The 23,450-nt window shown below is 37.2% G+C and overlaps 1 protein-coding gene across 2 annotated transcripts in view; it reads right to left on the reverse strand.

Moving 5' to 3' along the window:
- Positions 1-23,450, reverse strand: part of CTNNA3 (catenin alpha 3) — a 1,688,099-nt gene that overhangs the window by 53,665 nt on the left and 1,610,984 nt on the right. For both annotated transcript variants that reach the window (XM_077894689.1, XM_077894690.1), the window contains exon 17: positions 15,915-16,049. In XM_077894689.1, coding sequence (XP_077750815.1) covers positions 15,915-16,049 — 135 coding nt within the window. The remainder of the gene's footprint in view (positions 1-15,914; positions 16,050-23,450) is intronic.

The following is a 23,450-nucleotide window of genomic DNA, read 5'->3' on the forward strand; positions in this document are numbered from 1 at the left end:
ACACACATACATACATGCACACCCCTCTTTATTCCTTTAACTCTAAGTAGAATCTCATTTTTTAGCTTGAAGAAACATAGCCATATTGCCCATTCTCTTGGTCTTTTGTCAGTCTCTATTCTGAGTCTCCCTCTCCCTCTCATTCACACACACACACATGCATACACAGACACAGACACACACACAAACATTGCAAGCAAAATGTTTATGGCTCTATACTTACACTATTCAGCAAAATGTTTATGGGTCTATACTTACACTATTCTTTAATTCAAATAGGCAAGGTAATGTTTTAATAATAAATCAGGAAAGGCCTATTTTCAGCTTTGTTTCATAGAGCTTTTCTCCTCTCTAACCAAATTCTTCCAATTCTTTATTATTTAGCTCAAATTTTCTGTGAAATTCTTCAGACTACCCAAATGACAATATTTTATTTGCTTCAGATTTTTGATATCTATTGCCAAACACACTTAGTTTACTAATTCTGTACTGCTCTTAAACATTACTGTGACCTATTCAACTATGGCACACCCCTCAAACTCTTAAAATCCCATGCCATCAGAAATGTTAATCTTGCCAGAATGAGTCCTCTGAATTTTGGAGTAGCTGAAGTTCTATTCTATTTTGTAATTAAAATTCTGGACATGTGACATTTGCATAAACACTCTAATGTCAAATAAAAATCTCTCTCCCAATCTTTATTCAGATCTAAGAACTAAATGTCTCCATTTGCAATGGCAATGAGGAACTTAAAGTCCAAGTAGGCTAATGCATCTTTCTGAAGATCCCTTACCTTGTGCTAAATACTGTTAAGGATAGCCTAAACCTTACTTTGTGCAATCCTTCCATCCTCATCAGCCACGTGTGAACCAAAAGCTAATCTTGGCACAAAAGCAAAGATGATTGTTCATCCTCAAAGTCCATATCAAGTACTACTGCTAAAGTAGTGATGGGCGATAAGTTGTTTTATGACATGCAAAGGAATTACCCACTAAAAGGAGAACATTTTCCCAGCTTCTTCCTTTAAAGTTAATTTGAAATAAACTTATATCTATTAGATGAAACATATTAATGAATACTTTCACTTCAGGGTAGAGCTCACATTATTCTATATTAGCTAATACTATTACTACTACTATTACTACTATTACTACTACTAGCTAATATTTAATGAGTGCCTACTAAATGCTAGACACCATGCTAAGTACCTTACATGCAGTAGTATATTCTTATAAGGTATTTATTAACCAGTGAGCAACCTTCCTAGCCTTTCCTTTCCTAGTACAGGGATTATGGAGGCCTCATAGTAAGATTCCAGAATGCATAAATCCTAATTCTGAGCATGTAGAGAAAAGCTCCCTTGCAACTCGTATCAAGCTTAAATGTGAGAAGAAAGTAAGAACTTGTTTTTTTTAAGTCATTGAGAAATAAGAGCTGTTCGTTAAAATAGTAGAGCCTAACCTGAGTAACTCAGTGTTGTTGCCTGAAAAATCTTCCATAAATTTTTTTCATTATATTATTTTGTATGCTATGTGATATAGAACCTGAGGTTAGACTAAAAATGATTTGTCTTTGTGCAGAAGAGGAGTGGATTTGTATTCCACATCTGGTTGAATGCAGAAGTGAAGTTCCTAAAACTTTCATGAAAGAATGTAAATTTTGCCATTAGCAGTAAGAAATAATACCACGCGTGTGTGCACACACACACATACACACAGTAGTTGCTCAATGTTTTTAGAGTATAAGTGATATCTAAAGGGTATGTATCCCTTTTGAAAAAACACAGAACTTTATTGTACAATTCAACCATGAATTTTCTGTGACCCAGGGTTTGAACAAAAACTTTCCCAAGATGTCTAATATTGCAAAGAGAAGACTTAATGCACTTGTTCCCCCAGAGTTGTCAGAGTGTTATTTGTTGTGATCAGCTACACCAGAAAACAGCATTTCCAGATCATATTTTCACAGTTCTCTCCTGCAAAGCCTTCACTAAATTAAGATTTAATGTGGAACTTCAGGTATTATTGAAAGTCAGGATAAGAAATGTCCATTTGAGGGGCGTCTGCATGGCTCAGCGATTGAGCATCTGCCTTTGGCTCAGGTTGTGATCCCTGGTCCCGGGACCGAGTCCCACATCAGGCTCCCTGTGAGGAGCCTGCTTCTCCTTCTGCTTATGTCCCTGCCTCTCTCTGTGTGTCTCTCATGAATAAATAAATAAAATCCTTAAAAAAAGAGAAATGTCCATTTGAGCATTTCTGTCTTTTACAGACCCCTAGGTTAGGACATCATTATGTTACCAGGTGCTACTGAGAAATGTCTATGTTATTATCAAACAATGAAAACTATACAATATAGTAACTTCTTAATTTCCAGTAAATATACTCAACCGGAGTAACTAATTTGACCAAAGACTTAGAATACTCATTTATTTGTTTTTAATTTTAAAAAATTCTTTAGTGCTTGTTTTTAGTTTTAGTTTCTGATTCCTATATTTTTTCTTGACTTTGTGAAACTACTGCAATTTTTTAGGAGCATGAAGAATACAAATTCTATTTGTAAATTAACATTTTTTGCTGTCTTTTCTTTCAAGCTGAAATCCTTGAAAATAGGACTTGTTAACTCATTTCTATATTATTGTTTCAGGGCAGCACAATGAAAATAAGTGTATGTTAGTATGGAATAACAAAGAACTCTGAAACTAGAACCTACATTCACATTTTCACTCCAGCACTTAATAACCACATGACATTTGTCAAGTTATGTTCATTTATTAGCCTTAGTTTTCTTGTCAACAGAACGCCACAAGTTTGCTTGCAGCATTGTAGAAAGGATAAAATAATATATATGAATGTGTCAATAAGAGTGGTGCAATCACCAAATTAAGCAAATTGTCTGTCCTTGCCCTCTTTTCCATCCACAAAGAAATGACAGGAAAGGACACAAAGATGCTATCATTTGTCTTTTGAGGAAATATCCATGGAGAGCCTGAGAGGAATTTTTGCATGTGGTTACTGAAGGGCTCTTCTCAGAAGGGTAGGGAAGTGGAAATCAGAGGATGGGTCAAAGTACATCCGTATAACATCATTAGATGGCTATGGCTTGATCTCATAAGGGACTGTGAAACTCAGTAGCAGAGTTGGTTCCATCTTGAGGCAAGGAGTCTAGACTTTTGTATTCTCCTCTTCTTTGGTCATTTGCCATAGGTTTCTAGGGCATGCAGATGTGGTGGGTATAATCACCCAAGGTGAAGATAATTATCTAGAGAAGGGAGCAGCTAGGGGATGTCAGCAGCCAACACTTGTAGTAGCTGGAAGATGGGTGAATTACCAGGTAAGGGGATCTGATACAAAGGAGTAACAACATCTGTAACAGCATTATTAGTTTTCTCTTAATTCTTATCTTCCTTAATTCAACAGTTCTCAATCAAGGATGATTTAATATTTGACAGTATCTGGAGACATTTCTGGTTATCACAACTGAGTTGGGGAGCACTGGCATCTAGTAGGTAGAGTCCATGCTAAATATTTATAATGCACAGGATAGCCTACTACAACAAATAATTATCTAGCCCCAATCCCACATACCACTAGTGCCAAAGATTTGAAGCTCTGGAATAAACAAAACTATAAGTCAATACATAATATTTATTATTAACAGTTATTGATTTCCTATTAATACCATTCAGACTTTACTAATCAAAAGGGGAAAATGTAGATCGCATTGATTTTGCTAGGGAAAACACACACACAAACGGTACAACACATTCTCACAGGAATCTTTATATCGTGAATATAACTAGTATTACTTCATAACCTGCACCAAGAACAAATTCAGGGCCCATAGACTGAAACTACTACTTTTGCAAACGACATCCACATTGCCTTGCGCCATTTTTCACATCTGCTTTCGGTTCTGCCTTTATTAACACCTTTAGATAAAGGCAATTTAAACACTAGCATTTTGCTCTTCTAGTGTCTTTACCTCCTTTATTTTTCTTCTCTGCCCTTTTCTTCTGTGATTTTTGTGTCTTCCAACTGAACTCATGAACATCAAGATGTTTGTATCTAGCTCTGCTCTCTTCCTTCAGCTGCTCTGTCCCTGATGGTAACTTGACACCATCATATAGCTGCTAAATACATCTTGCTCACTTTCATGGCCTCTCTTCCCACTTCTATGAAGTTCTGTGGTTCAGATCGTCTAAACACACAATAGGATTAATTAATCCCCTTTCTTCTTTTCTAAGGATTGAAAACAATTAAACCAAGTCTTTTTTTCTAAAACAGAAAACATTCTTTCCATTGCTTTACATTCTTCAAATATTTTCCTTTAAAAAAAAATGGAACTATAAGGAATATCATTTAAACAAAATTCCAGAATTTTGTTTTTTGTTTAAAAAAAAACAAACAAATCAAAACATAGCAACGTGCTATTTGTGTTATAATTTGCCCACTGGTGCTTAAAGGAAAATTTTAGATAGGGATTGAAAAGGAAAAGAGAAGCAAAGGTATGAATAAAGTCAAGGATTCCAGACAAAATGGTGGGATAGAAATCTGATATCTGATATTCTGATATCATTATTTAGAAACTCTGGAATCTATTGAAGACTTCTAGAGAAAGGCATGGGAAGTTCATTATGTTTAATATCTGTCAATTCCAGCTTTCCGTCTCCTGCCCTTTAGCCACTTGGTATCAACTGTGCATTTGTTCCTGGAGCAACTTGTAAAAGCCAGGGTGGGGAAAAACAACCCTGTCCTCCAGATATCAGGGGCCTGTGCTCTGATCACTGATTGCTGCTTCTTATCACGGAAGTGCTGACAAGTGCCGCCCCCCATTGTTGTAAGCACTTCTTATACTGGCTAAAGTGACTACCAGGAGACTTAAAGATCTGGCATCTTTATTTGCCCCTTCATTTTTCTCTTTATTTTTTCCAAGCCAGACGTTGGAAAATTAGGACATTCAAAAGCAACCACATTTATAGGAATAGTAAGAAACTCACTGATTATGCCCAAAGACACAGGATCAAAAAGACCTGAGATGACTTTTAGTTTTCTCTTCAGGCTGATCCTTGGCACAAGGATAGCCTGTAATAATTAAAAAGCAAAACAACATCCCCTCACACCCACACAAAGCAAAAAGCAAGCGTATAAACACATCAGCAAATTTTGGAGGAGGAGAATCTGAGTTCCAGATTTATGAGTTTATTAGATTCAAATGACCAGTTTTCAACAAAAAAAAGTTTACACCATATAAAGAAACAAAAAAGTATATATGTGTATATATATACATATATATGTGTGTGTATATATATATACATATATATATATATATAGGCATAATGACAGATCTACTAGACAAAGATTTTTATTTTTCTTTTTTTTTATGATTTTATTTTTTTATTTATTCATGAGAGACACAGAGAAAGAGGCAGAGACACAGGCAGAGGGAGAAGCAGGCTCCCTGTGGGGAACCCAATGTGGGACTCAATCCTGGGACTACAGGATCATGACCTGAGCTGAAGGCAGATGCTCAACCACTGAGCAACCCAGCCGTCCCTAGACAAAGATTTTTAAAAACTGTTTTAAAGTTACTCAAAGAACTAAAGGAAGATTTGAAAAAAGTCAAGAAAATAAGGTATGAACAAATTGCAAAAATCAGTAAAGAGATAGAAAATCTAAAAAGAAACCAAAAAGAAATTCTGGAGTTGAAAAGTACAGTAAGTAAAATGAATAATTCACTAGAAAGATGAAAAGCCAATATGAGCAGACAGAAGAAAGAATAAGTGGACTTGAAGATAAGACAAAAAAGGAACAAGTCTGAACAACAGGCAATAAAATGACTGAAGAAAGATGAACAGAGCCTGAGGGACTTGTGGGGTATCAATCATCAAACCGATTAACATATCCATTGTAAGAGTCCCCAAAAAAGAGAGAAACAAAGAGACAGAGAGAATATTTGAAGAAATAATGGCTGAAATTTTCCTAAATTTGATGAAAATCCCAAATCTAAACCTCCAAAAGCTTAATGAACCACAGGTAGAATGAACTCAAAAAGACTCAAACCAAGACACATTATAATCAAACTATTGAAAGCCAAAGACAAAGTCTTGTTAAAGTCAACAAGAGGGAAGTGACTTGTTACCAGAGATCCTCAATAAGTAATCAGCAGCTTTCTCATCAGAAATTTTGAAGGCTAGAGAGTAGTGAGATGACATGTTCAAGGGGCAAAAAGCAAAACTGACCAACAAGAACACTATACCCAGCAAAACTGACCTTCAAAAGTGAGTGAGAGATTAAGATTTCCATATAAACAAAAGCTGAAAGAGTTCATTTCCACTAGACCTGCCCTGAAATAAAATGCTGAAGGGAGTCCTATAGGTTGAAATGAGAAGACATTAGATAGTGACTCAAAATTGTATGAAGAAATAAGTATCTCAGTAAAGGTAAATATATGGGTAATTATAAAAGCTACTATTTTTGTAACAATGGTGTGTAACACAACATGATTTAAGAAGTTAATACATTAAAAACAATCATTAATTTTAACACCAATTGTTTTTAATTCCACATTTCGTATTCTACATAATTTTAGATACAAATGCATTAAAATTGTATTAGTTTATGTTTCTTGGACACACAAGGTATGAAGATGTTATTTTGTGATGCTGACAACTGAAAAGCGTGGAGGATTCTTGTTAAAGGAATAGAAATATCGTATGTTGTTGAAGTTAAGCTAGCATAAATATAAGTTGGAATGTAATAACTTTAGGATGTTAAATGTACTCCCCATGGTAATCACAAAGAAAATAGATGAAGAATATACATAAGAGGAAATGAGAAAGAAATATATGCATTCACTCTAAAGAATATCATCATAAATTATGAGTTGAAAGGAACCATAAAGCTCATTTAATATCAAAACTTAGTTTTTTTTTTTAATTTTTATTTATTTATGATAGTCACACACACAGAGAGAGAGAGAGAGAGAGAGAGAGAGAGAGAGAAGCGGAGACATAGGCAGAGGGAGAAGCAGGCTCCATGCACTGGGAGCCCGACGTGGGATTCGATCCCGGGTCTCCAGGATTGCGCCCTGGGCCAAAGGCAGGCGCCAAACCGCTGCGCCACCCAGGGATCCCCTCAAAACTTAGTTTTATAAATAGATGAAGAAAGAGACTCTAAAAAACTGATGTCTAGATTACAGCATAGGTGTTCTAATTTGAAGTCCAGTAGTTTCCTATTACCTCATATTAGTTTCTCGTGTTGAAGCTAAAGAGTGTGTCTGATCAGGCTTTCTTCAGAATCCGGGCTCATTAAGTCACCACTATCATCAGTTACTGTTGTGTTCTAGTCAATGTTTTCCTATATCATTCAATTAAAACCATTTCTTATCTCTTGATATTTATAGTAACCATCCTGGCTAAGTGTACCAACACCGCCTCCTGTCATTTTGCCACTAAACTCACTAGATGGTCATTGGCTTATTTTCAATAGCAATAGAGTAAAGAACATGAGATATTCTGGTAATGGCTTTGCCATTAGATATCTTCATAAACTAGGGCAAATTATAGAAAGTCCCTGACCTAATGGGGCACCTAGATGGCTCAGTTGGTTATATATATAACTCAGATCAGGTTATGCATGATCTCAATGTTGTGAGATTTAACCCTGTGATGGATTCTGTGCTCAATGGGGAGTCTGCTTGAGGATTTTTCTCCCTCTCCTCTGCCCCTACCCCACCTCAGGCATACTCTCTCTCTCAAAGAAAGAAAGAAGGAAGGAAGGAAGGAAGGAAGGAAGGAAGGAAGGAAGGAACCCTTTCCTGACCTATTTGTTTATAAAGTTACTTCGAGTTAGATAGTTATGACAGGGATAGGTTATTTCCAAGGTTCTTTCACTGGCTATCACACCTTGGAAATAATCTGTTATAATGTTATAATTTTCTCAAGAAAATCTAAGCCATTGTGACATCAGATTACCCAGACACCAAGAAACTTTCTTAGTCTACCTCACTACAATGCAATATAAAAGAAAACAACATCCCCATACTTTTGCTTGTTTTTAAAATATATACTTTGAACTACTAAGGTTTATTGTTCCATTTGCCTCCTCCTTAGCTTTAATAAAACAAACAAAAAACACTCCAGAGAATTAAGTTGATAGGCAAATTGTCTTCTTTCTTCTTTTTGTTTTCTCTCTTTGCTCTTCTCTCCAGTATTTTCCCTTTCTTCATTTCTTGCATCTCTCTCCATTCCTTTGTATATAACTCCTGCCCTTTTTTACATGTCTAAATACTTCAGTTAATTTTCCAAATCTTCTTTTACTTTTCCCAATTTTCTTGATGAGTACCAATGATTGCAGTAGCTTGAGAAAGCTCATTAACTAATTCCCTTAATGTCTTAACGTGGCAAGCACATTAACCTACTAAGTCATTCTGTATATACTCAATTGCCTGAGTTCTGTAGGCCCTGGTGGCTCTTTTGGTCAATAGCTGTATTGTTTTTCTCTATCATTCCTAATTGAATGCACACTGCCCCTTGATTTCTGCTACAGCTGAATTGCAGTTGCTTGGCAAATTTTCAATCTTGCTGATCTTTCCACCCTGACTGATTAGTTTTGTTTATTTATCCAATTTTTAAAATTGTGGCTTTGGCATACCTGCCTCAGGATAAGAGAGCACAATTAAATACATTAAAGGAAACACACAAAATGTGACCATTACATAATTAATCAGTTTTAAGTAGTGTTAAAAAAAGAAAAGTTAAAAAGTTGGCCTAAAAGCATAGCATGCAGAGAAAGGGTAGTTTTAAGAGTTTAAAATCATTTTAATTTTTAATTTTTTCCTCCCAATTTTATTTTCTATACATACAATCTAGAATATAGAAATATGTATTTCCTTATGGTGAAACTCCTTTCACAAAGTGCAATAGCTTCCATACTTGGCACCATGCATAAGAACACTAGAGGAACAATTGATGGAAAATTTATGGGACTGCCCTTAGGTAACCCAGGTACATTTTAATCTTCTTGGAGTTATATATTTACTGTACTACTAAATTAGTACATTAATAAGTCAGGGTGGTTATGGAAACTAATCTGCAACAGCATATATTTAATTATACAGTTTTGTCATGCTTTGCTATCATTTTTTAAATTAAATTTTTATATACTCTCCTTTCTTTGAGAGAGGATGGCCCCTGAAGGCCACACTGGTTTCATTTTCTTGTGATTGAAAGATAAGCTGAAGCTGAGTTAGGTTCCATAATCCAGGCAATGCTCTGGAGCTCAGCTCTGGAACAACAATGTCTAGCATTCAGTATCTCTGGTTACTATCTCAAATCACTGCTGTTAGATTATTTTCTCTTCCAAGCAATATCAAAAAGTGTTTAAAGATATGGACATCTTTGCTTTTATCTTTTACTATGATAAAATCATGGAAAGAGCACTCAAATCAATCTTCAGCAAGACATTCTTCCCATTCATCTCTACCTGAATGTGTTAATATCTGCATTACTCTATCCCTCAGGAGAATAATTCTCTCTCCAAATTAAGCCTTTCTACTTATTTTCCTAATTCCACTCCTTCTCCCTTGCTGAAGATTTTAGTCTATCCATTATGGTCTTAATTTTTCAGAGATCTGTATTTTCTGAATTCTTCTGGCTCTTTACCTAAACATTTACTCAATTGCTTCCATTTTTTAAAAGCACAGAAATAAAAAAATGTAAGCCAGAGGAAGAAGAAGATGAAGAAGAAAGGGGAAGAGGAGGAGGAAGTGGAGGAGAAGGAGAAGAAAAGGAAGATGGAGAAAAGGAGAAAAGAGAAGGGGAAGGGAGAGGAAGAGGAGGAGGAAGGAGGAAGAAGGAGGAAGAAGGAGAGGGGGGAGGGGTAAGGAGGAGTTTCTATCAATTCCATCCGCCCCTCAAGTCTCTCTCTCTGTTTCTCCCCCTCTCACCCTCCCTCTCCTCTCCTCCCAGGTTTCTCTCTCTCTCTCTCTCCTGCCCTTTCCTTTCAACTAAAGACTGCTAGAAAATATTCTTTGCTGTCTTTTTTTCTTTTTTTTTTTCTGTCACCGCATGCTCAGTATTTAGCCCAGTATGACCTAATTTTTGCCTTCAGTTTGTTACTGATGCTGCTTTGGAAAAGATATAAAGACACTTTCATCAGTGCAAAATCCAATATACACATTAAGGCTCAGTCAACCTGAATTTTCTGCATTATTTATAATCTTTGGCTACTATACTGTCAATCGTTCAACAATATTTAAGGACCTTATAGTCTAGAGGAGAATATATATCAAATAGCAGATAATTATAAGAAATGTGAATACTGCTGTGACTTTTATAAAGTAGAAAGTAGAAGGATATCATAGAAATTGATAGTTGAAACCCAATATGCATTCTCTTTACAAAAAAAAAAAAAACAAAAAAAAAACAAACAAACTCTGATTTAATTGGGGAAAAAATCAACGGGCCCAGATTAAAACATGTCCAAACAGACAAATTTTATTTTGTAGCATCTCTTGCAGTTATATATAGCCAGATGATTAAGTTTTGGCCAATAATATGTAAATGAAAGCATTTGAAAGGAACTTTAAAAATGTAAGGAATGTTTGCTCCTCTTCATTCTTACTGTCTGGAATATAAAAGCCACTGCTAGACCTAGAGCAGCCATATTTTGACCTTGATAAAAATGAAAGTCAGAAGCCAAGAATAATAAAGCAGGAACTCAAGTGCGTCATTCGCTAACAACTTTGCAAAGCTTCCCTAACAATCCTGGATTGCTCATTCTCAGACTGTTTTTATGGAGAAAATAAACTCCCTGGTTTGTTTTAACTGCCACAGCCAAGTCTCTGTATTTGAAAGAGGCACAAGAGAAAAAAAAGAAGAAAGAAAGAAAGAAAGAAAGAAAGAAAGAAAGAAAGAAAGAAAGAAAGAAAGAAAGAAAGAAAGAAAGAAAGAAAAAGAAAGAAGAAAAGAAAGAAGAAAGAAAAGAAAAAGAAGAAAAAAAGAAAAGAAAAAAGAAAAGAAAAAAGAAAAAAGAAAAGAAAAAGAAAAGAAAAGAAAAGAAAAGAAAAAAAGGTTGATTTTGGATCTCTGTGTTAGCTAAATTTTTTCTTATTCAGCATGCTTACATTGGATTGGTTCTATTTATTTCTCTTTCATATCTCCAGAATCCTATACTCAGCTTTTCCTAGAACTTTTTCTTTGGCTGCCACTTAGCCACTTAAATTCAATAAGTAAGACCCAAATGAGGTATCTTACTCATTTACTCATAATATATATTTACATTTATAAATATATATATATATATATATATATATATATATATATATATATTGTTAATGATGCCAGTTTTGACTAAGTAAGCTACCAAATCACAAAACCTTGGAGGTAAGTCTTAAATCATCCTTCTTCAATCTGTCATTCAACAGATTGACTCTAATCAATTTCTACTTCAGAGTTTTTGCTTACTGGCATTCACTCTTCTCCATTCTCACCAATATTGCCCAATCCAGTTCTCTTTCTTTTTTATTCTTTTTCCAAAAATAACTTTGTTAGTGAGACATAACATTATGGCATAAAGCACTACACCATTTGTCAGGACATCCTTTGAAAAGTAAGCACCAATGTAAAGTTAGATAACTTCTCCAATAATTCTTTTTTTTTTTTTCTCCAATAATTCTTATTACCAACAGCTGATTAATTTCTTCCTAAAGTAAAACATTCTTTCTACAATATGCAGAACACTCTCTTCAGCTTATTGTTGAAAGCTTTTCTAAATGGACCTGCTTCTGTCGAGAAGGACATTTCATCTGAAAACCTACAGATGGGTCTGTGCTTGTCTGACAATAACCAATATGCTGGTGTCACATCAGCCCAGCAGTCATAGAACCAGATTTCCTGATCAGCTGTGCACAGACCAACCCCATATTTGTCCAACAGAGCATTCTTGGAAAGGCCCTGCCCTCAAGAAAAAGCCCCACACTATCCAGGGAAGAGAGCTGCTCCAGGATGGAGAGACTAAAAGACACTGAACCTAAAGTCTTCATCAGAAGTGTCCAGGGTGGCTTTGGCTAGGCCTGCAGACCCTTCGGCTCTTCTTTCTGGTGGCCTCACCCACAGGCTACCCCTGCACCATGCAGGCTGCCGTCCTGAGAACCCACAGGTTTTGCGCCTGCTGGGCTGCCATCTGAGCCCTGTAGTCCTCAGACAGTGGGCGTGTCAGCTGCCTCCTCTGGGGTATGGGGGGTTCTTTCACTGAGCAAGGTTTTGATTGCCCCAGTAGCCTTCGCTTTCTGTTTTGGACTGAGTCTCCACCTCTCGAGGCCCAGCACCTGCTGCTCCACACACTGCCTTAGTTTGATTCCAGGGAGACAGCTGGTCTACCTCAGCCTCCGCACTCAGGGGCATTTCCTCCAAGGCCTATTTTTCTGAGGCCTTCCTGCCTCCATTAGCAGCACAGAGTCCCTGTTCTGTTTTGTTTCTTAAAGGTTGCATCACTTTTATTCTCTTGGACTATTTTAAAAATCATTTCTAAATACTCCTTCATCATCCAGTCTCTTGTCTTTCTATCACTGTCCTGTCAAAAGAGTTCACTTCCAAATACCTAGATTGCTTATGCCCATCTCAAACTTAAAATTTTTCAATTTTACTCTCCGTCGCCTGCAGGGTAAAGTGAAAATGTCCTAAGTGACTCTTTCTAAACAGCCCCTATTTCATGGGCAGTTTCTCTTCTCCCTCCCCCAACCCGCACACCAATGGTACCAAGAACAATTATTTCCAATCACATCTGACTCTTTGCTATTTCCACGGAATTCCTTCTCTTTTCCTATTTCTTTCTTTTTATTTCAATTGTATGATCTACTTCAATCCTTTCCCTCTCCTCCATGAGTATACAGTTGTTTTTTACTTATTAATCAAGGTCTAAATTATAGTCATGGAGCTTTCTCTTGCCCACTTGGCACATCAGTGCAGTTAATTATCCCCTCACCTCTTATTCCATGCTTTTGTGCAAACCACTATTATGTAATTCATTACATCGTTTTAGATTTATTTCTGAATATTTGAGTATATTTTATGTATTGATTTTACATGTACTTGATTATCTTAAAGGAAGCATCATGTATTCATCTTTGCATCCCCCAGATGTTCTATAACACCTGACACAGAGATGCTCAAGTCATAGTTGGGGTTTTAGGTGAACTACGCTTTGGTTTCCTTCTTAACAAAACATGTAACTTCAGAATAAGTGGTTGCAGATAGATATAAGAATGACTAGAAGATAATTTTAATCAAATGCTCTGAGAATGATCTAATTCTTTAGGCTATGAATTAATCTTTTCCTAAACTAATACCCCAGACCCAGAAAGCACTCCATCTACTTCTTTTTAATCAAATATATTTTCTACAAGTGATGTTTCTTGAAACTGATTTTGAAATACAAACTTTACTTAGTGAGTTTTGGATAATCTATAGTTTTGAGCTATAACAATATATAAAAAATAACAAATTTCTATAATTTTTAATGAGCTTGCCTGCTTTAGAATCATGCTTGTTATTTTTTCAAAAGACCTCAGAGAAAGGAGATGACTTAGATTAGAGCTTCTTCTCAATTTAAAAACGAAAGATGACAAGATAAGAACTCAGGGTCACTGAGAGATTAAAGCAAGTGTTTTTTGGCACATGTAAATGAAATGTATTTAAAAAAAATTTCCAGGATCTACCTACCTGCAAGCAGATGGCTGTAAGGTATGTAAAAGGGGGCATGAAATGTGGCCTTTATTCAGATTTATCTTTTCTAAAGGAGAATTGTGTGTAAAATGATGACAAAATAGTTTTGGATTTGCAATGCTATTTCTTATTTTATATAATGACTCAGCTTTTAAATTGTAAATCATGGCTTATAAACTTGTGCCTAATCTATCTGAAAATATGGGTAAATTCATGAATTTGAATCATCACACCAAACAGGAAATACAAATTTGTACATCTGGAGGAAATTACATTTTGAAAGAACAATTAACAGTAACATATTTTGACAGTATTTATGTGTATGTGTGTGTGAAAGTTTAGCTTCAACAACCTGTAAAAGCAGTAAATAATGGGAAAATAAGATTTATATGAATTTATTTATTTTTAATGATTTTATTTATTTATTCATAGACACACACACACACACACACACACACAGAGGCAGAGGCACAGGCAGAGGGAGAAGCAAGCTCCATGCAGGGAGCCTGATGTGGGACTCGAGCCAGGGTCCCCAGGATCAAATCCTGGGCTGCAGGCGGCGCTAAACAAACTACTGAGCCACCGGGACTGCCCTAGATTTATATGAATTTAGGTTTTGTGAATGACAGAAAATGTGTGACTGTGGGAAATATACAAAAGTAAACAGACTTTGGTCTACACATAAATAATATTTTACTCGTTTCAGAGTAGTATAATTTTAAATGAGAAAATGAAGACTGAAATCTTAATAATTCACTGCAAAGATCTAATATTTCAAAGTGTGAATATTGTATATACATGCTGTGTGCATATATAAATTTATATGCATGTATGTATTTATACACCCACACAAGTTTCTGTGTATGTAGCTTGTGACTACTTAACACACATTTTTTAAAAAAGTGCCATTGCATCAGTACTGCACAAGTTGTGTTGGGTTGTGGTGCGGATTTTTGGAAAATTTTAATATCAAGGAAACAAAACAGTTGTATCTCTAATAATTAATGGACATAATTTCCACGTTATTTATTTTTGATCAATTTCATCATAGATTTGAGGTTGTTCACATGAATAGAAATGACATAAGCCTTTAAAGATAAACTCCAGTTCTGACATTTACTAGTATAGTACGACCTTGGGGAAGTTTTCAACTTTCTTGAATGCCATTTTTTTTCCAATGTTAGTGAAAATGAAACAAGCAAATAAGCAATCTCTTTGGCATGCTACTGTGAGGATCAGATGAAATAAAATATAGGCAAGAGATAGATAGTCAATAAGAATTAGTTCCCCGCTTTCTACTCTGCATGGTAATCTTTTGCTTTTGTTTTTGCAATCATGTTCTTTTAGAGCATGTTAGTTCACTGAAGGAAATTCCAATGTCGGGCTATAGAAGTCTTAGAAATTACAAATTTATAAGGATGCTGTTATCATTTGTCCTCATGAATATAAGTTCCTAGAACATTCATGATGTTTCATTTTAACTTAAATTTATAATCTTGGTCTAAGCCCTTCTCAAAGTCACTGATAAGTGAATCCAATATAGATATCAAATATTATTTTATTACCATACCTGCTCTAGAGAAACGATCTACTGTTATTAAAAGATGAGTAGAAAAGTTAGACATTATTTCTACTATGATCATTTTATAGTGGTTTGAAACTCAGGGTTACCAAAGAATTTATTGAAGTTTTCCCAAATCTGTGGTCTATCACACTCCACTTCTATGGTTACATACAGAAATAACAGTTTACAATGCCTGAATTTCTATGTTATAGAAAAAAATAATGGGAAAATGAATATCAATTAACAGCAATAAAGTCATTGCTTTCATTGATTTGCAAATCCTTATGCATTTATTTCATAAAAAATACAGGATTCAGTTCAGTTCCATCTGCTCACCCTCTGAAGTCAGAAAACCATGCTTTTAATTAATATCTATTTCTTATTCAAGTGGCTTACAAATCTTGATTCATTCTAAAATCTGTGGGGTAAATAAAGAGAAGTTGTACTGAGATAGCATTTCTTTAGCTCGATTCTTCACTAATTTAACTTCATGCAATTTAATACACTCCAATTGAGTTTATTGAAACCTACATGAACCTAAAAGATTTGGTGAGGTGAGGAGGGGTGTTGCTGCTTAGTTTCAAGTATCTTCTATGTGTGATGGTATAAATGTAGGGCACAACTCACGGCTGACATGATGAGTTCTCCTCCTAGGTTCTGTATCTCAGCTTTAACTTGACTGCAGATCTTCAGTTGGTGAGAGTAAAACTTAATCTGTTCCAGATAGGCCAACAAATCTTGCTTGCATGATGGATCTGGGCACTAAGTAGGCATAAAAGATAAAAGTGGAAATAGCAAAATAACTAATAGGTAGATCAGACTGAATAAATGCCAACATTGGAAGTACCTCATAAGGCAGCATCTTGTCATGGAGCCCCATTTCTCAGCCCAAGCCCACATAGATTCTGATATGCTTCTAACATTAGAGGAGTTTATTCATGTTTCAAACTTAATTACTTTAGCATAGACAATAGAAATAGTAAAGGGATTTTTCAGACAAGAAAAGGTACATGAAATAATTGCTTTTAAGTTATAAGATTAGAAGTCATCTTCAGATTGCATTTTTACATAAATATAAATAAATATTTTATTTTTTTTTGAAAAATAGAATTTTATTTTATTTTATTTTTTATTTATTTATTTATTTTTTTAAGATGCTAACAGTTTATTTATTTATTTTTATTTATTATTTTTTTTATTGGTGTTCAATTTACTAACATACAGAATAACACCCAGTGCCCGTCACCCATTCACTCCCGCCCCACGCCCTCCTCCCCTTCTACCACCCCTAGTTCGTTTCCCAGAGTTAGCAGTCTTTACGTTCTGTCTCCCTTTCTGATATTTCCCACACATTTCTTCTCCCTTCTCTTATATTCCCTTTGACTATTATTTATATTCCCCAAATGAATGAGAACATATAATGTTTGTCCTTCTCCGACTGACTTACTTCACTCAGCATAATACCCTCCAGTTCCATCCACGTTGAAGCAAATGGTGGGTATTTGTCATTTCTAATAGCTGAGTAATATTCCATTGTATACATAAACCACATCTTCTTTATCCATTCATCTTTCGTTGGACACCAAGGCTCCTTCCACAGTTTGGCTATTGTGGCCATTGCTGCTATAAACATCGGGGTGCAGGTGTCCCGGCGTTTCATTGCATTTGTATCTTTGGGGTAAATCCCCAACAGTGCAATTGCTGGGTCGTAGGGCAGGTCTATTTTTAACTGTTTGAGGAACCTCCACACAGTTTTCCAGAGTGGCTGCACCAGTTCACATTCCCACCAACAGTGTAAGAGGGTTCCCTTTTCTCCGCATCCTCTCCAACATTTGTTGTTTCCTGCCTTGTTAATTTTCCCCATTCTCACTGGTGTGAGGTGGTATCTCATTGTGGTTTTGATTTGTATTTCCCTGATGGCAAGTGATGCAGAGCATTTTCTCATATGCATGTTGGCCATGTCTATGTCTTCCTCTGTGAGATTTCTGTTCATGTCTTTTGCCCATTTCATGATTGGATTGTTTGTTTCTTTGCTGTTGAGTTTAATAAGTTCTTTATAGATCTTGGAAACTAGCCCTTTATCTGATATGTCATTTGCAAATATCTTCTCCCATTCTGTAGGTTGTCTTTGAGTTTTGTTGACTGTATCCTTTGCTGTGCAAAAGCTTCTTATCTTGATGAAGTCCCAATAGTTCATTTTTGCTTTTGTTTCTTTTGCCTTCGTGGATGTATCTTGCAAGAAGTTACTATGGCCGAGTTCAAAAAGGGTGTTGCCTGTGTTCTTCTCTAGGATTTTGATGGAATCTTGTCTCACATTTAGATCTTTCATCCATTTTGAGTTTATCTTTGTGTATGGTGAAAGAGAGTGGTCTAGTTTCATTCTTCTGCATGTGGATGTCCAATTTTCCCAGCACCATTTATTGAAGAGACTGTCTTTCTTCCAATGGATAGTCTTTCCTCCTTTATCGAATATTAGTTGACCATAAAGTTCAGGGTCCACTTCTGGATTCTCTATTCTGTTCCACTGATCTATGTGTCTGTTTTTGTGCCAGTACCACACTGTCTTGATGACCACAGCTTTGTAGTACAACCTGAAATCTGGCATTGTGATGCCCCCAGATATGGTTTTCTTTTTTAAAATTCCCCTGGCTATTCAGGGTCTTTTCTGATTCCACACAAATCATAAAATAATTTGTTCTAACTCTCTGAAGAAAGTCCATGGTATTTTGATAGGGATTGCATTAAACGTGTATATTGCCCTCGGTAACATCGACATTTTCACAATATTAATTCTGCCAATCCATGAGCATGGAATATTTTTCCATCTCTTTGTGTCTTCCTCAATTTCTTTCAGAAGTGTTCTATAGTTTTGAGGGTATAGATCCTTTACCTCTCTGGTGAGGTTTATTCCTAGGTATCTTATGCTTTTGGGTGCAATTGTAAGTGGGATTGACTCCTTAATTTCTCTTTCTTCAGTCTCATTGTTAGTGTATAGAAATGCCACTGACTTCTGGGCATTGATTTTGTATCCTGCCACGCTACCGAATTGCTGTATGAGTTCTAGCAATCTTGGGGTGGAGACTTTTGGGTTTTCTATGTAGAGTATCATGTCATCGGCGAAGAGGGAGAGTTTGACTTCTTCTTTGCCAATTTGAATGCCTTTAATGTCTTTTTGTTGTCTGATTGCTGAGGCTAGGACTTCCAGTACTATGTTGAATAGCAATGGTGAGAGTGGACATCCCTGTCTTGTTCCTGATCTTAGGGGAAAGGCTCCCAGTGCTTCCCCATTGAGAATGATATTTGCTGTGGGCTTTTCATAGATGGCTTTTAAGATGTCGAGGAATGTTCCCTCTATCCCTACACTCTGAAGAGTTTTGATCAGGAATGGATGCTGTATTTTGTCAAATGCTTTCTCTGCATCCAATGAGAGGATCATATGGTTCTTGGTTTTTCTCTTGCTGATATGATGAATCACATTGATTGTTTTACGGGTGTTGAACCAGCCTTGTGTCCCAGGGATAAATCCTACTTGGTCATGGTGAATAATTTTCTTAATGTACTGTTGGATCCTATTGGCCAGTATCTTGTTGAGAATTTTTGCATCCATGTTCATCAGGGATATTGGTCTGTAATTCTCCTTTTTGGCGGGGTCTTTGTCTGGTTTTGGAATTAAGGTGATGCTGGCCTCATAGAACGAATTTGGAAGTACTCCATCTCTTTCTATCTTTCCAAACAGCTTTAGGAGAATAGGTATGATTTCTTCTTTAAACGTTTGATAAAATTCTCCTGGGAAGCCATCTGGCCCTGGACTCTTGTGTCTTGGGAGGTTTTTGATGACTGCTTCAATTTCCTCCCTGGTTATTGGCCTGTTCAGGTTTTCTATTTCTTCCTGTTCCAGTTTTGGTAGTTTGTGGCTTTCCAGGAATGCGTCCATTTCTTCTAGGTTGCCTAATTTATTGGCGTATAGCTGTTCATAATATGTTTTTAAAATCGTTTGTATTTCCTTGGTGTTGGTAGTGATCTCTCCTTTCTCATTCATGATTTTATTAATTTGAGTCTTCTCTCTCTTCTTTTTAATAAGGCTGGCTAATGGTTTATCTATCTTATTAATTCTTTCAAAGAACCAACTCCTGGTTCTGTTGATCTGTTCCACAGTTCTTCTGGTCTCGATTTCGTTGAGTTCTGCTCGAATCTTTATTAACTCCCTTCTTCTCTTGGGTGTAGGATCTATTTGCTGTTTTTTCTCTAGCTCCTTTATGTGTAAGGTTAGCTTTTGTATTTGAGTTCTTTCCAGTTTTTGAATGGATGCTTGTATTGCGATGTATTTCCCCCTCAGGACTGCTTTTGCTGCATCCCAAAGATTTTGAACGGTTGTATCTTCATTCTCATTAGTTTCCATGAATCTTTTTAATTCTTCCTTAATTTCCTGGTTGACCCTTTTATCTTTTAGCAGGATGGTCCTTAACCTCCATGTGTTTGAGGTCCTTCCAAACTTCTTGTTGTGATTTAGTTCTAATTTCAAGGCATTATGGTCCGAGAATATGCAGGGGACAATCCCAATCTTTTGGTATCGGTTCAGAGCCGATTTGTGACCCAATATGTGGTCTATTCTGGAGAAAGTTCCATGTGCACTTGAGAAGAATGTGTATTCAGTTGAGTTTGGATGTAAAGTTCTGTAGATATCTGTGAAATCCATCTGGTCCAGTGTATCATTTAAAGCTCTCGTTTCTTTGGAGATGTTTTGCTTAGAAGACCTATCGAGTATAGAAAGAGCTAGATTGAAGTCACCAAGTATAAGTGTATTATTATCTAAGTATTTCTTCACTTTGGTTAATAATTGATTTATATATTTGGCAGCTCCCACATTCGGAGCATATATATTGAGGATTGTTAAGTCCTCTTGTTGAATAGATCCTTTAAGTATGATATAGTGTCCCTCTTCATCTCTCACTACAGTCTTTGGGGTAAATTTTAGTTTATCTGATATAAGGATGGCTACCCCTGCTTTCTTTTGAGGACCATTCGAATGGTAAATGGTTCTCCAACCTTTTATTTTCAGGCTGTAGGTGTCCTTCTGTCTAAAATGAGTCTCTTGTAGACAGCAAATAGATGGGTCCTGCTTTTTATCCAGTCTGAAACCCTGCGCCTTTTGATGGGGTCATTAAGCCCGTTCACATTCAGAGTTACTATTGAGAGATATGAGTTTAGTGTCATCATGTTATCTATTCAGTCCTTGTTTTTGTGGACTGTTCCACTGAACTTCTTCTTAAAGGGGAATTTTAAGAGTCCCCCTTAAAATTTCTTGCAGAGCTGGTTTGGAGGTCACATATTCTTTTAGTTGCTGCCTGTCGTGGAAGCTCTTTATCTCTCCTTCCATTTTGAATGAGAGCCTTGCTGGATAAAGTATTCTTGGTTGCATGTTCTTCTCATTTAGGACCCTGAATATATCCTGCCAGCCCTTTCTGGCCTGCCAGGTCTCTGTGGAGAGGTCTGCTGTTACCCTAATACTCCTCCCCATAAAAGTCAGGGATTTCTTGTCTCTTGTTGCTTTAAGGATCTTCTCCTTATCTTTGGAATTTGCAAGCTTCACAATTAAATGTCGAGGTGTTGAACGGTTTTTATTGATTTTAGGGGGGGATCTCTCTATTTCCTGGATCTGAATGCCTGTTTCCCTTCCCAGATTAGGAAAGTTTTCAGCTAGAATTTGTTCAAATACATATTCTGGCCCTCTGGCCCTTTCGGCACACTCGGGAACCCCAATTAAACGTAGGTTTTTCTTCCTCAGGCTGTCGTTTATTTCCCTTAATCTATGTTCATGTTCTTTTAATTGTTTGTCTCTTTTTTCCTCAGTTTCCCTCTTTGCTATCAACTTGTCTTCTATGTCACTCACTCGTTCTTCCACCTCGTTAACCCTCGTCGTTAGGACTTCTAGTTTGGATTGCATCTCATTCAATTGATTTTTAATTTCTGCCTGATTAGCTCTAAATTCTGCAGTCATGAAGTCTCTTGAGTCCTTTATACTTTTTTCTAGAGCCACCAGTAGCTGTATAATAGTGCTTCTGAATTGGCTTTCTGACATTGAATTGTAATCCAGATTTTGTAACTCTGTGGGAGAGAGGACTGTTTCTGATTCTTTCTTTTGAGGTGAGGTTTTCCTTCTAGTCATTTTGCTCAGTGCAGAGTGGCCAAAAGCAAGTTGTATTGGGAAAAAGAGAAAAAGAGAGGAGAGAAAGAAGAAAAGAGAAAGAGAAAAAAAAGGGAAGAAAAAGAAAAAAAAAAACGAAAAAAAAAAGAAGAAAAAAAAAAGAAAAAAAAAAGAAGAAAAAGAGAAAGAAAAAGAAAGGAGAAAAAAAGGGGGTGGGGGAAGGAAACAAATCAAAAAGCAAAACAAAACAAAAACAAAAACAAAAACAAACAAACAAAAAAAGGACCACCGGGGAGTATCTTCTGATTCTGTGTTAAGTCCCTTGGCTTCTCCTGGAAGTTGTCCGTCTAGCTGGTCTTCTGGGGGAGGGGCCTGCTGTGCTGATTTTCAGGTGTCAGCAGTTGGGGGAGCTGCTGTGCCCCTGCCTGGTGCAGGGCTCAGTGGGGGTTGTTTACCCCGTGAGGCCGCAGGAGGAACAGCCCCAGTGGCGGGGCAGCTCTGGAAACCTGGATTCAGCTCCGGCAGGAACTCCGTCTGCAGGGCCTGGAGGCTCCGGGGCGGGGCCGCTGATGTGCTCAGCTGGGGCAGGAGCGTCCTCGCTGTCCTGGGCCCTCCCGGCCTCTGCCTGTCCCGGGGGAGGCGGGATCCTGGGCTGTGTCCCGGCGTCCTGTGCTCCGGAGCCTGCGCTGGTGGATTCGCCCTCCCGGGCCGCGCAACCCCCTCCGCGGAGCTGCCGCCCGAGCCCCTCCGAGCTGCTCCTGGAACCGCGCAGCCCCCTCCGCACGGAGCCTCTTCCTCTGCCCGAGCCCCTCCGAGCTGCTCCCGGGGCCGCGCAGCCCCCTCCGCGGAGCCGCCGCCCGAGCCCCTCCGAGCTGCTCCGGGTCCCGCCGTGCGCGCTGCAGCCCTTAGGGAGCTCGGCGCACTCTCCTGGGCGCGCAGTTGCTGTTACTGTCCCCGGGAGCCCGAGGAGATCCTCGCCCTCCTGGGTCCTGCTCCAACTCCCCACGAGCCCCTTTCCCCCGGGAAGGTCGGTGCAGCTCCTGCGTCTCCGGGACGGGGCTCTCCTGTCCTGGGGACACTCGCCCCGGCCTCAGCCCGGCTCCTCGCGGGGCCCCTCCCCCTTGGAGGCCTTTGTTCCTTTATTTCTTTTTCCCCGTCTTCCTACCTTGATAGAAGCGCGAACTCTTCTCACTGTTGCATTCCAGCTGGAGACAGGTGATTTGGAGACCCTACTCTTCCGCCATCTTGCTCCTCCCCCCCCATAAATAAATATTTTAAATGCAATTATTTCCTTCACTTAGAGTTGCTATTAGAATACTTCTTGGGACTCATAATTCTGCATTGTCTGTCTTGTCTTATTTGTCTGGGAATAAAAAAAACATCTACAATGAATCATATATTGTCTTCGATTACTTTCAGCATTATAGATTCTTGGCTATTATAGACAAAAGAAATCATTTGCACCTTAGATAACAGCCATGAATCTACCTGGAGCCAAGAAATAAACAACATATGTGTTTTAAAGATGTATTAAGCTTCTTTACCAAAAATAGGCCCCTACACTGTAATATCACCCATAAGGAACATCTTAGAGGACAGCTTTGAGCTCAACATAACACAGTAAGTATCTGTGATCTGGATTAACTCTTTGTGTTCTTTATTTTATGTAATCATAATAGAATTTTTAAATCCCTTACTTGCACTTTAAATATATTTTCATAAGGATGTAGAATTATGGATAATAATTTATATGCAAAATATTAATTACAGCATTATTTATAATTATAGTATTTGGAAATAACTTAAATGTCCAAAAATAGTGGAAAGATTAAGAATGCATGTCTATATAATGTGATACTATATAATCTCAAGAAAATATGTTCAAAAGAGGTGGGAAAATGGTTTTAGAAAGTGGAAAAAACAGTGTTTGAAATTGAAATATACCATCTTAATCAAATTTCATAAATATGTGGTTGTATTTGTGTTTAAAACAGACTAGAAAATATATGAAATAAACA

This window comes from Canis aureus, chromosome 4 (assembly GCF_053574225.1).
Source record: "Canis aureus isolate CA01 chromosome 4, VMU_Caureus_v.1.0, whole genome shotgun sequence".
NCBI lineage: Eukaryota > Metazoa > Chordata > Mammalia > Carnivora > Canidae > Canis > Canis aureus.